The 17,124-nt window shown below is 45.4% G+C and overlaps 2 protein-coding genes across 8 annotated transcripts in view; one reads left to right on the top strand and one right to left on the bottom strand.

Moving 5' to 3' along the window:
• The first annotated feature begins 45 nt into the window (after positions 1-45).
• Positions 46-14,272, top strand: LOC106811404 (centromere protein I-like). Of its 5 annotated transcripts, none has more exons than XM_014814987.1 (17): positions 46-132; positions 2,817-2,946; positions 3,204-3,341; positions 4,027-4,145; positions 5,071-5,178; positions 5,683-5,778; positions 6,191-6,280; positions 6,991-7,116; positions 7,622-7,795; positions 8,311-8,431; positions 8,878-8,957; positions 9,539-9,656; positions 10,046-10,211; positions 11,121-11,277; positions 12,229-12,515; positions 13,001-13,127; positions 13,420-14,272. In XM_014814987.1, the coding sequence occupies exons 2-17, from the start codon at positions 2,901-2,903 to the stop codon at positions 13,546-13,548; spliced, it is 2,082 nt and encodes a 693-aa protein (XP_014670473.1). In that variant the 5' UTR covers positions 46-132; positions 2,817-2,900; the 3' UTR covers positions 13,549-14,272. The 5 variants fall into 5 exon arrangements, with proteins under 5 accessions (XP_014670473.1, XP_014670475.1, XP_014670474.1 ...); XM_014814989.1 differs by having other exon boundaries at positions 77-132; positions 2,884-2,946; XM_014814988.1 differs by having other exon boundaries at positions 86-149.
• LOC106811406 (telomerase Cajal body protein 1-like) overlaps positions 14,152-17,124 on the bottom strand; it is a 13,211-nt gene continuing 10,238 nt past the window's right edge. For all 3 annotated transcript variants that reach the window (XM_014814993.1, XM_014814992.1, XM_014814994.1), the window contains exon 11: positions 14,152-14,667. In XM_014814993.1, coding sequence (XP_014670479.1) covers positions 14,511-14,667 — 157 coding nt within the window. In that variant the 3' untranslated portion in view covers positions 14,152-14,510. The remainder of the gene's footprint in view (positions 14,668-17,124) is intronic.

Genomic DNA, 17,124 nt, shown 5'->3' with positions numbered 1-17,124 from the left:
AAAAAAAAATTACGCGAGCCGCGCAGCTGGCAGACGGCGGCGCCCTCTAAGTGCTCGCATTTTCTCGCGAGATTGTTTATGGTAATGGCGGCAGAATTTAAACAGAAAATTTATCAAAGCACAAATGTCGAGGTAGGGCCCCCCTATATGTACGTTAAGGAAGTTTTACTAGACCCTAGTAATATGCGTTTGCGAAATTTCTGTATGTTAATGTTATGTTCCCATATTATCATTGTACGTAATGCACTAGATCATTATTATTTATAGATACAATGGTCAATAATGTAACAAAACAAGAGTAGGTGTACAATTGAAATGTAACCCAACCCTAGGTAGGAGTTAGGGCCCAAGGATAGAGAACATGGGGTCCCNACTGCGATCCTTGAACCGGAGTTGGCCCTAGTACTAGTAGTAGTACACTAGTACTATAGCCTATAGGCTATAGACCGCTTACATTGACTGCCGCTGGCCGTCAATGTAAGCGGGCTATAGTACTAGAGCTAGGTAGGAGTCGGACTCTTGACTCTTGTTACAAGCGTCTAAACAGACTCCAGCTCCGACTGCCAGCGGCAGTTAATCAATGTAAGCGGGCTATGCCTATAGTACTGCTGAGAGGGTCTATGTCCCCCGGGGTACTGCCGGAACGTACCCTGGGTACGGTGGGGTATACCGGAACGTACCCTGGTACTATCTACTACGCAGTGGCTGGAGGTACGGTAGCCGTCGGTCGTTCAAGCCCCTTTTTTGCGTTAGGGTTAGGGTTAGGTTTATGGTTAGGGTTAGGTTTAGGGTTAGGGTTAGGGTTCTAGCTCATCTAAACTCTCAAATCGTGAATTTATTTCCCAAGGCGTTATTTCGAAATCTAGCGCCACCGCCGCCATCTTTGTCTCGTTAAGTATGAAAGCGAATGGACTCCCGTACCCATAGCCTCGAGACATTAAGATACGGTTACCGTACCCGTAGCCACTGCCTATCTAATATGCCGGACCGTACCTCGCCTACTCCACTAACGAGTCTAGGGAGTCGCCTATGCCTACTCCCTAACCCGAACCCTAATCCTAACCCTAATCCTAACCCTAACCATATCAAATAGTGACCAGGGTACGTTCCGGTATACCAGATCGTACCCAGGGTACGTTCCGGCAGTAACCGCTCATAGGGTCTATGTCCCCCATATAGTACTAGAGCTAGGTAGGAGTCGGACTCGACTCTTGTTACATGCGTCTAAACAGAAGAATTGCTCCGAGCTGTGATTGGAGGATAAAAATAGAATTTGTGACATTTCGTTTCACCGGTCATAGCCGCGCGTGTATTAATTAGCCAATGAGCAATACCGCGCGTGCATATTTGCTAATTAATTAGACTAATTAATCGTACTTCAAATTTTTCAATAGACTCAAAATTCACCGAGATTAAGGCTAAGACATGTGTCTATAAGAGCTAGAATTTATAGAAATGTGGTAACTCAAATCGTTCACTCCATATGATAGTTAGTACACGTTCCTACCGGTCATAGCATAATAGTAATACTAATAGCATATGTGGCGGGAGTGGGCGGGGTCTATTTTTATCCTCCAGTCACAGGTCGGAGCAATTCCTCTGTTTAGACACATGTATGCGTCTATGGTCTAAACAGAGGAATTGCTCCGACTTGTGATTGGAGGATAAAAATAGAATTCGTGCCGTTTCGTTCTCATTTTGGCATTTAGCCTAGATGACTCGAGTATGAGCGATACCGCACGTATATATAGTTGCTAAATAATTAAGCTAATAGCCCTTCATACAACTCGAGACTCACAGGGATCATAGCTAAGATTAGACCGAATAATTCTGTCCCATATAACCTTTTTTATATTTTGGTGAGGGTTATTGGTTTCCAATAACCTTCACCAAAATATAAAAAAGGTTGTATGGGACAGAATTATTCGGTCTAAGCTAAGACATGTGTCTAGAATAGCTAGAATTTATAGCAATGTAACTCAAATCGTTTGCGCCATATGATAGTTAGAACACTTTCCTACCGGTCATAGCATAATAGGCTAAATAGCGTATGCGGCGGGTAGTGTTGTCAATCGATTGTAATTTCGTAATCGATCATCGGTTGGACCCAAGTAACCGATGATCGGTTACAATCGGTTACTCGGGGTGTGGAATGCCTGCGTGTGCGTAACGTCGTGCGCATGCATGTGTGTGCATGTATGTGCTTGTTTAGCCCTGTTTACTGTTTGTTTTGCACTGTTTACTACTGTGTGTATAATACATGTATGTTAATAAAGGATAACTTGTATAGTAGCGATGATATCTCTGATTCTCATCACTTTTCCAAATTTTTTCTTGTTCAAGTTTAAAAAAAAAAAATCGATTATGGATTTTGATAACCAAGTGCTTGGTTCGAGCCACTGTTCAACCGATGATCGAGTATAATCGATGATCGTGACATCACTAAGCGCTTGGTTCGAGCCACTGTTCAACCGATGATCGAGTATAATCGATGATCGTGACATCACTAGCGGCGGGTATGCAAAATGGAGCATGACGTCACGAATTCTATTTTTATCCTCCAATGACAGGTCGGAGCAATTCCTCTGTTTAGACGCATGTGTCCCAAGTGGATAAAATTTGCCGATGAGGAAGACAATTTCTGTGGTCATCCCTATCTACGGACTTCAATCCCAGTCAGTTCTTGTACTGTGATAGCTCTACCGAATCAAGGATAGTTTGGGACGCCGTAAATGTGTTTTCGCATATATGTGCTAAACTAATCTGGGGTGCTAAACTAGGCTTGGGCCTAATTTAATTGGAAAATTGTTCTATAGGATATGCAATTGCACAACATGAGTATAGTCTGCTGCCAAGGTCTTGCCTAGTTGAGAATTTCTCCAGGCGGGTTCGGCATCATCATGGGTGATCTCTACGTGGAGGATGCTGTAGAATATTTCACGAATCGTAAGTAGGTCGAAGTGCTATCACACCGCAACAAACCTTGCGTGGTATGTGATTGTTTAGCAGTATTAAACTTGGTATAGCTTGGTTAGTTTTGAGGTTAGTAGTAGTTTTATAGTCTCATAGTCATAGATAATATTCTATTAGACTAGAGTTTATATAGCATGATAACAACTTCAATTCAATGGAAAAAGAATTATCGTTACAATATTAATGTAGCAGTATATTTTATTTTTGCATATTTCGTTTCCTGTTTGCAGCACATTCCCGCACAGCAACAAGAGGCAATGTTCCACTCAGCAATGCCCTGGCGGCCATTAATAAAGAAGCCAGTGCGAATGGTCTGTCTCCAGATAGCATAACGATTCTACTGGATGTGGCGGCCAGCTCCAGATTTTGTATGTCAGCCAATCATGTGCTCTTTGCTACAGGACTTACTGATTTATAGATCTAATTGCTAATTGTGATTCTCTTATTTTGCCAAGATGATGTGTTGCCGCGACGATTTGGTTCAAACGTGAAAAACTGTTGGCGAGTTTAGCAGCTTTTAATGATATGTATCATGTGCCGTGCTCTCTTCGCACCATGTCCTTCTCAGCTCTGTAGAAGATAGTCAAGATACATAGTTCTTGTCGAATTATTTCTGAGCAACCAAGCCTGCTAAATCGGATTGCCCTCTCGTGGTCAGGTGAATCTATCACCCCTGTATATATATTCCTGTGTAGAGACTCTGTATAGTCAGTGTACGTGAGTGTATGTCTAATCCGTTTATGTGTGCATGCGCGTGCAGTTGTGTATAGATCTGTTGTGCCAGCCAAAGACTCTGAGTTTGTGGTTTTGTCTAAAATTTCCCATTGTGTTGCCAGAGGACAGAGAAACTACCAATGATTAAAATTGCTTGTGTGTGTAATACGCCAATTTAGCACTTCGAAAAGCACAATGCTACTTTTTGACTACCAAGTATATTGCTTAAGTATGATAATAATTGTTATTTGAGCTTCATAGTACTTGCTTCGGCACGATTCAAGTTGTGCAAACCATTTATACATTTAAAAATCAATATCTCCCTCGTCTCTACTGCAGCCGACACCGTCAGCCAGAAGCTAGTGAAGTGTCTGATACCTAGGCACACCGTGAGTGAGGATGCGGTCGTCAGGGCGATATCGTGGCTGTGCACCAATATACCATCCTCCAATCTCCAGGTGAGATCACTGTATGTATGCATTCACCTGCTGCTCGTTATCCACACACGGGCAGTAGTTCACCTGTTGAATCAGCTGTTAGTCCATGGTCCAGGTGTGGATGATCCGTGTCCACTGTTCAACTGTTACTGATCAATCGTAATGTAAGATTTATATAAATAGTTGTATCTCCACTGTTTGTTATTTATTGGTCTGTTGTGATAGCAGATAAATTTCAACTGTATCTCAGCTGTAGGACATCTTAATGAACCAGCTATAATTCATGCATTATGATAATTCATTGTCAGATCATTTCTGTGATTGTTTCCATTTAGTTCTGTGTAACTGAACTTGCACTTTGTGCGTGTGTGCATTTGAGTGTGCAATGTGTGCGTGTGTGCATGTGAGTTTGCGATGTGTGTGTGTGTGTGTGTGTGTGTGTGTGTGTGTGTGTGCATGTGAGCGTGCAATGTGTGCGTGTGTACATGCAATGATGCGTACGAGCGTGTGAGTGCATGTGAGCTTGCAATGTGTGCATGTGTGCATGCAATGTTGCGTACGAGCGTGTGAGTGCATGTGAGCGTGCAATGTGTGCGTGTGTGCATGCATGTATGTGCACGTGCATGCATGTATGTGCACGTGCATGCATGTATGTGCACGTGCATGCATGTATGTGCACGTGCATGCATGTGTGTGTACGTGTATGCATGTGTGTTAGCTGAATGCATGTGTGCATGCATGCGTGTGTGCATGTGATCGTGCTTGCATGCAGTTTTTGCGTGTATGCATGCATGTGTGTGACTATGTGTATGTGAGCGTGCATGCAGTGCGTGCGTGTGTGTATGTGTGCGAGTGTACATGCGTGCATGTCCGCGTGCATGCATGTGTGTGTAGTACACACGTATACACTATACAGTGTTGCAACTGTCATCACGATCGTCTACAGGCATTAATTGTGCGATGGATCCTTCTCGTATATGACCTCATCGACAGCAAGGACAGACTGCACGCCCTCTATGGGCTCATATTCCACTTCATCGAAGATGACACTATGGTTAGTTAGTTTCTTCATGTCTACAACAGGAGATTAAGTCTAAAGCTAAATGTTTAACAAGTTTTCTAATAGCCACTGCATGAGAAATAAGCGTAATCCTTGAGAGAGGAAATTCACTTGTTATACCTTGGACCAAATGATCCTATATGAATCATTGCAGTGAATAATTTTGCTATGTTTGAACCCTCCAGACTGAGAATCAAGTAAAACAAACAAGAACACCATTCTTTTGGATGTTCGGGTTATATCTGATATGCTATGCTATGTTATGCTATGTTACAGAGCTGGAAACTTTACGACTAAGATTTACTTTAATCAAAACCCAAGGAATCTTTAGCTCATATAGAGTGGCATTGGACAAGTGTATGCATGAAGTGTAGAAAGGATTTGGAAGTAATGCAGCTTTATGTAAACAATAAACTGTCCAAGCCACTGCAAACCTATAAGAGCAGTCTTTCCGTTGGAAAACTAATTCAGTGATTGTATCGTCATCTGTGTTCACAGTGCCCATACATCTGCCACTTGCTCCACTTGCTGACGCGAAGAGAAGACGTTCGTTTATTTCGCATCCGTCGCCTTCTCAACCTGCAGAGTCGTGTCGTGAGTATTACCTTGTCCCCTGGTCAGCTGGTGGTGTGACCAACATGGTTCCACTAAGAGTATTAAATATACGTGTGGAAAACATACAGTGGGAGTGACTAATACAATAATATTTAGTGCTATGTGATTGCTACTAGATAGATCATGGCTGCTATGTGATAGATTGTGCCTGCTAAGTTATAGAGCATGGCTGCTGTGTGATCGATTGTGACTGTTACATCATAGATCATGGCTGCTGTGTTATAAATTGTGACTGCTACATCATAGATTATGGTTGCTGTGTAATAGATCGTGATTGTCATGTCATTGATCACGGCTACTGTGTGATAGATCGTGATGGTTATATCATAGATCGTGACTGCTATGTAATAGATCGTGACTCCTACCTATGGCTGCTATATGGATGTTTCAGGGAGTGCAGACTTACATCAGTGGCTTGCTATCCATATACAGGCTCTACTACCCAAACATTGTCTCTCTCGTGATGTCCGGACGCAGAAAGGTAAAAGAAATTGCAACAAATAATTCAATCGAGCATAACAAAATGCATTTCACATAATTCCATACATGATCATCGCAGATAGGGTTTTACCTGCAATATCTTTCATGCTATTCTTGTTTCATATGAAACCAATTGCAGCCCAATTATGTTTCATCCTATTGTTTTTTTATCCTAACATAGCAGCTGATATGTACATATCTTCATACGTTTATGATCCATTTTTTCTCATTGACTGTTGCTGCAATGTGTGCCATAGATTTCCATATTTCTCAGATAGTTAGATTTCTGAGATATGTGTAATAATTTTTAGCAGACTCAGAACTGTTCTCGTAAACAAATACTTCATAAACTGGAATTCAATAATGGTTACCCCCTGGTCCCATAGTTTCGCTCATAGGGTGTATGTCCCCCAGGGTACTGCCGGAACGTACCCCGGGTACGGTCCGGTATACCGGAACGTACCCTGGTAACTATCTAGCTGATAGGGTTAGGCAGTAGGCGTAGGCGATTCCCTAGACTCGTTAGTGGAGTAGGCGAGGTACGGTCCGGCATATTAGATAGTAGTATTTAGTACCAGGGTACGTTCCGGCAGTACCCTGGGGGACATAGACCCTATCAGCCATAGTTTCCCTATCCCCAGTAATCCAGCAACAAGTCGCTTTGCTATAGTGACGACGGTGGTATGGACCTAATTTTCCTGCTTTGCTCAGATCTTCTTCAAGAACACAGACACGGCGTGGGCGCAGGTCATACGTAAGGTTCAAGCCCGTGCCAATGCTGTACAGAGACCCATCACGGTTCAAGTTCCTAGCCTGGCTGTACGTGGAACCAAGCCTGTAAGCATTGTACCCCAGTTTCTCAGTCTCTCTCTCTCTCTCTCTCTCTCTCTCTTCTCTCTCTCTCTCTCTCTCTCTCTCTCTCACTCTCTCTCTCTCTCTCTCTCTCTGATCTCTCTTGTAGTTCTCTGTATCTCTTGCTTGCAGTCTGTCCATTATTTTGTATGATCAGCTATACCTGTACTCACCTGTGCATTACTGTTCTATCCATACCTGTTCTCACCAGGGCATTACTGTTCTATCCATACCTGTTCTCACCAGTGCATTCCTGTTCTATTAATACATGTTCTCACCAGTGCATTCCTATTCTATCCATACCTGTTCTCACCAGTGCATTCCTGTTCTATCCATACCTGTCCTCACCAGTGCATTCCTGTTCTATCCATACCTGTTCTCACCAGTCCATGACTGTGCTCTATTCATGGATACCTTTCACACCTGTGCATGGTTGATCCAAGTCGTGACTGAGCTAGTACATCTGCTCTAATTTGCGGCCACCTTACAGAGACACAAGCGAGCAAAGCTGCAGCTCGTGCCGTCACTGCAGTCAGCGGTTGACCAGACGGACGTCACCGTGCCGACCGACAGCATCCAGACAAGCATCAGCATCACGGCTGGAATGAAGCTGGAACAGATTCACACATTCGAAGATCTGCTCACTAATGTAGATAGACTTGAGGTGAGTGGCATCAGTAGTAATTTCATATAAATACATAATAATACTACATTATACATGCTATATATATAATGTTTACTTATATTATATAGATAATAATAATAAAATACATAAATAATAATTATATATATATATATATATATATATATACAGTGTTTCCCCTAGCCAATAAGGTCTGTGAGGTCGTAAATGTTTTTTGAGGTCCTAGCAAAGCGAGCAGCGCAGGTGCTGGCCAAGCAAGGGGGCCCCGGGGGCATGCTCCCTCGGGAAATGTTTGAAAAAATTGTGCAATTTGGTGCATTCTAAGCTATTCTGAACACATTATACGAGATTTTTGAATCTCTTTTTCAAGTTGTCAAAAGTTTCGTCAGCGAGGCGGTGTTTTGGACAAATTTCTGTGTGGCGGCTGAGAATTTGAGCGTGGCTGGCTGCCTCACTCGTGTCAATGCAGGGGAAACACTATATATATATATATATATACATCTGTAATACGTACTACATCTCAATTTGTGTTTCAGCTTCCAATGCAGGTGGCAGCACTGTTGCGGCATCCTCACCTGCAGCATCTGCTGCTGTGCTCGTCGGACAGGTTGTTAACAACTCGTCTCAGCTACTGGCTTCATCACACACTGCAAGAGGGTAGGCATCCTTGACCTTCTCCGCATACACGACCCCAAACGCGCACGTGCCCTTATCTAAAATGTGAACTTACAAAGCAAGGCTCCGAAAGTACGAATAACAGTCGCCATTTCTTTCTATTTCAACGACCTCTAGCATAGCCCATGAACTACATGTTCCGCTAATACGATCCAAATAATCATTGATGAACAAATGTTTTACGGGGGTTCTGAACAAAGCGACCGACAAGACATTTGTACGAACTGCATTCCCGAGTTGTTGAGCCCCAACTGTTAATAATGTGGCAGTGTGCTTTTATTGTGCTGCTGGCAGTCAAACGTGTTGCACATTGTGAGTTGTGACGTGTAGACGGTCAGACATGTAGTGGCAGAGAGCCGTGTTGTATTATGTGCTGGTTCTGACATGTTAAGTTGTGACAGCAATGATGTTGTGTTGTGTCGTTGCAGAGTTGATCCTCGGTAATGGAGAGAATGATGCTGTGAGAGAATTACTCGACATGGTCGTCACCTTCACCGACTTCATCCAGGTAGGGGGCGCCACAAAGCAACACCTGAACACATCGCCGTGGGTACCCCTCCTGCAAGCATTAGTTTGTGGCAGGGCTACCAGCACTACGGCCACAGTAAAAACACTTGTGTTATACAGTTGTGCTTCTACATGCTGATAGACTAGATAGCTTAACATTTCTAAGACTCATGGCATACATCATGTGACTCATGTGCAGTTGCTACAAATTCCAGTGTATCAAGATGAGACCCCGTTTTACTGCTTGTGGCATGACATATTATTGCTTCTGACATTACATGCCATTGCCTGTGTGCTGTTCTATGGCATATCCTGCTCTGCCGTAACATTGCCTTGTGTTATGAAATTATCTGGTGTTGCAGATGTCATGTTGTCCTATACCGTTTGCTGTTTCATGCCATGTCATGCTGTTCTATACCATGTCATAGCTGCTGTGTCCTATAACAGAATGATGTGACATAACATATTGTGCTGTTTTTACTACATTGTGCTGTGCTATAAAATGTCGTACTCTGCTATAACATGTCGTGTTGTGGTATACCATGCCGTGCTGTATTATAACATGCTCTATGCACGCTGCAGGAGGGTGTTCCGGTGCTTGATGACATCATCATCAGGTATCTGATGGTGTGGAATGGTCGCGACTACAGATCTCACGTCCTTCAGCTGATCACGAGAATGGGCATGATGCCCTTCTCAGGTACACTTCCTTACCTATAACTTACTACCATGTCAGTAGTATGCTCAAAGTATGTACAGTTCATTATTAACTGTAATTACTTGTAAATTACTGGCACAAGTAAAATTGCTTTATTACCTCTAACTACTGAGTAGTTAGTATGGGTATGTTATGAAAGTGTGAGTAGACAACAGTATGCTTATGTACAAAGGGACTGGGTGAGGACCTGGGAGGGGGTTGCATGCATTGCTGTCAATTAGGTGTGACATAAGCGGCCACAATACACTCGCGGTGAGTGTGACTGTTAGGGTTAGGATGATCGAAGAAAGAATAGGCAGCTGAGGCTGACAGCATGCAAGCATTCGCATCTTTCAGCAACTGACATGCTGCACGTGTCATCTTTGTTACAGACCTGCGTGAGTGCATCCTCGAGCCGCTGCGTCAGATATACTGCTCCTCCTCCGTCTACGTCAAGTGTCAGGTGCTCTACTGCCTCCTACAGTTGCTCACAAACTACAGCGCCCTCGAGTGGGTAACACCAGACCCAAACTCCAACACACTACCGCTGCCAAACACGTAAGTTACTGCTGCTTATGCTAGCCGCACACTATCCGATTTTGCACTGTGCACAGCACTAAGCCCCCGCACACTATACGACCCGCTCCCGATCGATCGGGAGGCCACCGCACACTGTCCGACTCAAAGTTGACGCAAACCATGGCACTCTCGTGGCGTTCCAAGCGGATTTAGCGTGTACTAAGGGTCGGGAGTGTTTCCCATGGTTCGAATGTCATTCCATTCGAATGCGGTTCCCATGGCACTGCTCTGTGATTGGTCAATTTTCTTCAGCGCTCGCCGATTGGGTCGGATGGCCACGCACACTATCCGAGTCGCGTCGTAAGCCCTCGCACACTATACGACCCGCTCCACTCCCGATTCAAAATTCGAATCGTGCCAAAATGACCTCCCGAGCCAAACTTAAGCCTCCCGAGCCAAACTTAAGTTTCCCGATCCAATCGTAAGCCTCCCGATCGCGCTTGGGTCGGATAGTGTGCGGCTAGCATTACTCGCCTATTTCCATGGTAATAGCAAGATGGATGCTTTGCCGCATTGGAGTTTTCCATGATGATTCGGCTATCTGAAAGTATGTTATGCTTGATATGTGTTTAATATGATTACGTAAATAATTGGCACACTGGAGTACAGTACTAGTACTACCATACTGCAAATACTGGATCATTCTAGGGCAATGGTCACTGCTTGTGCAGTCACCTATCAAGGCATAGGTTGTATCAAGTTAGTCCTCATCTTCATTCTGGGTTGTCTAACTGTATGAGGAAACTAAGGGTTTCAACTGAGTGACAGTTGAGATAAATCATAGTAAGGCTGAGTGTGACCTGACCTAAGTGAGAGTTGCACGAGAGTGGCGTCTGGGTAGAGTTTAGCGAGAGACGTGAGCATTCAGCAGCCATCTCGACGTTGCAGGACCAGCGTGTTCAGTCCGAAGGCGGACACACAGGCCTTGGCGCTCACCACCATACAGGAGTTGATAGCTTACATTGACAAGCTGTGTGTGCTGGGTCTCACGCAGGAACGAGATCATGCGTTCCTCATGCACTACACTCTCTCCTACATGGAGCTGGTGAGTGTGATCGTGTGCTCAACAGGAGGCAGCAATTGCAGTGTCGAGCACCCACAATAGGTGGATGGATGAAGCTTGCAGCTTCCCTGACCGTCATCGCTCTCTCTCTCTCTCTCTCTCTCTCTCTCTCTCTCTCTCTCTCTCTCTCTCGCACTCTCTCTCTGTGTGTGTGGCTGGGTGCGTGCGTACGTGCGTGCATGTGTGTGTGCGTGCGTGCGTGCGTGTGTGCAGGGCGCAAAATTAGCACCGGCCCACCGGCATATGCTGGCAAATTATTTGCAGGGCCGGTAACATTGGCAAAACACCGGCTCTCCGAGCCGGTGGTTTCAGCCATGTTAGTGAGTATCTACATTTTTATTTATAGCATTAATGAGCAAATAGCCTACAATACTGTGTTACCTGAAGGATATCACGCCATAATTTATCAACATTTTACAAATTTGAAATCGAATATGCAAGCGTGAAACATGACATTGACAAAAACAGTTCGGACATCATTCACTATGTGCATTGTAGTCTGTTCAATAGATACTACGTAATGCTGCACACTACAACATTTTTTGGACAAGCAAGAGTCAGTGAAACAGTTTCATCTTTATTTTTGAAAAAAACAAGTTGTGAGGGCTGGTAAATTATGGTGAGGGCTGGTAAAAATAAGCTGTTGCCAGCCCTTTGGGCCGGTGCAAAAAAATCTGAATTTCATGCCCTGTGTGTGTGTGTGCGTGCGTGCGTTTGCGTGAGTGTGCGTGCGATGTGTGTGTGTCTGTATCTGTCTGTCTCTCTGTCTCTGTCTGTCTGTCTGTCTCTCTCTCTCTGTCTGTCTGTCTGTCTCTCTCTCTCGGTCTCTCTATCTGTCTGTCTCTCTCCCCTCTCTCTCTCTTACACATATCATATGCACTGTCTCTCTTATATCGGTCGCTCTTGCTAATTACACTCACTCGCTCTCCGTAGGCATCGACTTTGGGCCAGCGATTCGGAGTTCCGCTCCAGCAGGTAGTGTCAGCGTTCCTCATCTACCGCTGCGTGTTTGCGCTGCACGCGATGGCGGTGTCGCGTGTCTGCGGGGTCATCTGTGACTACTGTGAGCAGTACCGCATGATGGCGAAGAAGGCCGGCGACGCAGGGAAGCAGGAGGGGTGGGACTTCATCGTGAACACGCTCAACGGCTACACGCTGGACATCTGTGACACGCTGTGGCGGTCCAAGGCCTTCAGCTTCCACCTAAACCCGAAAAGAAGGTAGGTGGAGAGTGGAGGAGGAAGGTAGGTGGAGAGTGGAGGAGGAAGGTAATGGAAAAAGCCGTTGTGGGAGGTGATGGCCAGGGAGTGGAGGAGGGAGGTAGTGGAAGGAGGGATGGTGGGAGGTGCTGGTCGGAGAGTGGAGGAGGGATGGTGGGAGGTGATGGCCGGTGAGTGGAGGAGGAAGGTAGTGAAGGGATGGTGGGGGTGTGCTTTGGATTTGGGGGGATCATTACAAAATCTTATCTGAACCCTTTGATCCAAATTGACGAAATATAACGAAGCACTAACTTAATTCAAAACTCACTTTAAAACTTTAGAGATATAAAAGGATAACTTGGATAAAAGATAATTTAGAGACATAAATGGAAGTACAGAGATCTATTGCCATCCACGACGTAAGACATAGGTACAACATTAGATCCATCTAAAAAGGCAGGAGTGATCTGTGCCAGGTCTGCTAATCGTAACGTTCTACATCACAGCACAATGATCTACCATCTGACTAGTGCGGACGCGGTGGCACGCACCCGGGTGGCAAACTTCCACACCGCCTTCTCTCTGCTGCAGCATCCTGCTCTGATGGGCTTCACACAAAGCTTTCTGAAGCAGGTAAGAACTCAATTGCTTTGTATGTATTAACCTGGGTACAGCTGTGTATGATAGATGAAGACTAGATAAACATACGACGTAATGTTATCTGTTTGTGATTATACCGATGTTTATAGTAAAAAATAACGTAGAAATGTAGTTTAAAGTGATGTTTATGTCTATAGCTTCAATAAATATACACGAGGAATAGTTCACGGTGTGCAGGCAGTGGTTTATGACTCTGCTGACTTTCTATGGTTGTTCTCGTCTGCATGCGTGCGTTGTTCAACGTGCCTCTTGTTTTCACATACAGCAACCCGACGAGGATCGGTCCCTCGGGCACGCGCACAAACATCGAGGCAAGCTGCTCACGCATTTACAGGAGCGCCACCTGCAGGGAGTTGATCGATTTATCCATACCTTCATCAGGAGCAAAGACTGAAGAGCAACCTCCTCTAGACTCACTCGCACCACGCCTACTGCATTGCTTACTTGCTTATATATACCTCGTTTGCTTGACCAGTTATATGTATAATTAGCGGTAAAACCTCGTGTGAGAAAGTGATGGGATGGAATGCTGGGCCTGCTCTTTGGTCAATGAGATTTGCGTTTGGGGGATTTACAAATCGTTTCGGACAGAGGGAGCGTAACTGAATGGCACTGGGATGGTGAGGTTGTGCCACTGGTCATATCTGTAACCTTTTGTATATATATACCATTAGATCTAGCAAACTACAGATTAGAGAAGTCACGTGTGTGTTGCTGGTGCGACTTGTGTGGCTTTATATCATGTTGGTGTTCCTTATGGGACCTGTTTGTAACAAGCACCGACATTCACTGGAACTATTGTCTATAAGAGTCTCATTCGCTTGTTATTGGACGCAATGTGCTAGTAGCCAGTTGTAAATGTTCTTTTCTCATGTATGTACGTATGTATTATATCACTTTCTTTTTTGCGGTTATTAGTTTTAGTTCCGCAAACAATCCTGTCAAATGTTTTACCAATATGAAGAGTGACAGATCATTGGAAAATTAGAACATTTTGTGAAAAATCAACAGATTATATTCCAAGATGAAAATTTCTGCTGCCACAATGAAATGCAGCATGTGTGTACAGTGCCATTGTAGAGAAAATAAAATATATATTCTATGAATTAAATGCAAAATTGGTGTTGGAATATTCACTTCTTATTAAGAAATTGCTGAAACATACACGCCCACAAACACACATATGTACATATTTACACATACACATATGCAGCACTACTGCCATGATACTCATCACAGCAGTGACAATATACACAGGTGGTGATAGTATTACAGCGTTATAAAACCACTCGGGTAACCTAACATAATCTACAAGCTTGCATGCCTCCGCAAGCAATCGTGAAACGATGCGTGACGTCACGATATGAACCACAGCCGGAGTGAGTTGTCAGCAGTGATGCCATCATCGGTGTCATCCGTGTCCTCGCTGGAGTCGCTCGTCCAAGCTCTGGCAGGCGATGGGAATAACCGCTGGCCAGAGGCAGAGGCCAGCAGCGGCAGTGACGGGTGAATGCTGCCAAGGTCAAAGGTCAGAGTTCAATCAGGAGGTCAGTCGGATGAGACATTTCAGATTCGTGAACGAAACGGCTAACTGTATGACTCCTTATATATTATCTAGAGTCCCTATATACAGAGAGTTGCGCCATGACGAGTCGGAAAAAATCGGTCACGTGATCGCTGGAGATATAGAGAGGGATATAGATAGAGATAAATAGTTAACAACGCGGGCCCCGGTGGAAATTCCATCCCCGTGAAATTTCCATACTCGCAATTTACAAGGTTATGCAAATAATTGCCTCTCGTCTGGAAATCGCATGACGTAGAAAGCTAATTGCATTGCAGGCTGTTCACATTAAACGCAAAACAAGTGAAGTATCAATTAGCGAACAAGTGTATGTGTGTGTGTGTGTGTGTGTATGTGTTGTTGTTGCGTATGTGGTGTGTTGTGTGTGTGTGATGTGTGTGTGTGTGGTGTGTGTGTGTGTTGGTGTCGTGGTGTGTGTATGTTGTGTGTTTCGCGTCGCGGTCGTGTGCGTGCGTGTTGTGTGGTTTTTTATTTTTCTCGGGTCTTTTTTCGTTGCTGCTGCTCTGCTTGCCGTAGTTGTATTAACGGCTGCTAGTTTGGTTCGATATTACGCTAATAATATCTGCTGGGCAAGGGGATATGTATTGTTCGACGCTTATCTCTTACGTCATCAAGTGAGATCGGTGTAAAATCTTCTGCGTTGTTTCGGTGTAGCACATTGGCGTGTATCGGATTCACGATGTGCTGATGTGTGTGCGTGTGTGTGCGCTGTGTGAGTGCGTGGCGTATAGGCGTGCGTGCGTTACGTGCATGCGTGTGTGTTTGGCGTAGATTTGCGGAGCGCATACTTAAAGCCGTGTTTACTGATTGTTTAGTTGTGAGACACATTAGGGCGGAGCGGTTACTCGATTTGTGTGCGCCCGCATCTAGTGGCTTGGCATCTTTCATGACAGCGAGCAGAGGAGTCCGACGGATTTCAAAGCAACGAGAGAACGTTGTGGCGTGAGCTGTCTCCACAACTCCGCGCACGTCATCACGCCATTAACCTTGCACCGACCGCACCCTCGTCACCAAACCCCAGCCACCACTCGCAACGAGCCTCCAACGCTAACTAACTACCAGGTCACACCACCCCCACTCCCCAGCTAGCGCATTCCAACTACCAACCCGCCTAGCTTACCATATTCGCCCAGCTAACCATCCCCCCTAGCCACCACCTACCCGCAGGACCACACCCCTTACCTCAGCCACCAATCCTTCTATCCCCAACCCACCACCGCCACCCAAGCCCCCACTACCCCCGCTACCCAACCACCACCCACCCCAACGTCACCAGCCGCTACCCCCAGCCATCCATCCCCTTAACCCATACCAACCACCTCTACCTCCCCTTACCCCCCCCTAACCATATCCACTCTACTCCTTTGACTCAACTCATCCACCCTACCCACAACCAGCCACCTCCTACCCCAACCACGAACCCACTTACCCCAATTACCACCCCTCGACCCAACCACCACCCTACCCCAACCACAGCACCCTTACCCCCCGCCCCGCCTACCCCAACCACCACCCTACCCACCGATATGGTCATAAATCCCCTGGCGGGGACTATTCCAAGGTACGCCATATAAATTCCCCGCCGCTTCGGGAAATTTTACGTCTGTGTAAATGCCGCGTTAAATCCCCCGGCATTGATCCCCGTTAATTCTGCCGCCACTCCGTCGCCGAGGGAGTCGGGGGTGGAGGTGTCAATTGACTAGTGCTATTAGGGTGACTCGGTCTTGTTCAAAGCCTTGCCCGCAACGTCGTAATTCTCAATCGGATCAGCATTATGCAATTTTTTTCCCACTCGTGCGAAAAATTCTTTTCCGCTGCGCTGCTGTTAAGCGCGGGGCAGCGAAAGATTAGCATTTTTACGCGGGTGGAAAAAAATTATCCCTAAAAATTATTTAAGGCTGCTCGCGTCGATGGCGTCAGCCAGGGCTGGCCAATGTGCCGCATGCCGCACACTTCGTCGGGCTCGACACTGACCACAAGCACCTGGTATATAATCGACCGGAAAGTCTATCAGACAAGAAAGTCCAATCCGCGGGGAGGGGTGGTATATAATGGCTATTATAGAAGAGGGTTTCGTTTCTAGCGAGCGCTAACGAACTCTGAAAGAAATTCTTAAAGATCTGAGATAAATAACGAGAGATCGAAAGAGAGGAGAGAGAGAGAGAGAAGAGAAGAGAGAGAGAGAGCGAAGAGAAGAGAGAGAGAGAAAGAGAAAGACGAGAGAGAGGGAGAGGGAAGAGCAGAGAGAGAGAGAGAGGAGAGAGACGAGAGAGAGTGAGAGTGAGAGTGAGAGTGAGAGTGAGAATGAGAGTGAGAGTAGAGTAAGGTGAGAGAGAGAAGAGAGAGAGAGAGAGAGAAAGAGAGAGAGAGAGAAGAGAGAGAGAG

This window comes from Priapulus caudatus, unplaced genomic scaffold, assembly GCF_000485595.1.
Source record: "Priapulus caudatus unplaced genomic scaffold, Priapulus_caudatus-5.0.1 Scaffold535, whole genome shotgun sequence".
In the NCBI taxonomy this organism is placed as follows: domain Eukaryota; kingdom Metazoa; phylum Priapulida; class Priapulimorpha; order Priapulimorphida; family Priapulidae; genus Priapulus; species Priapulus caudatus.
Note: the sequence above shows the minus strand (reverse complement) of the source record. Positions and strands in the feature narration are given on the sequence as shown.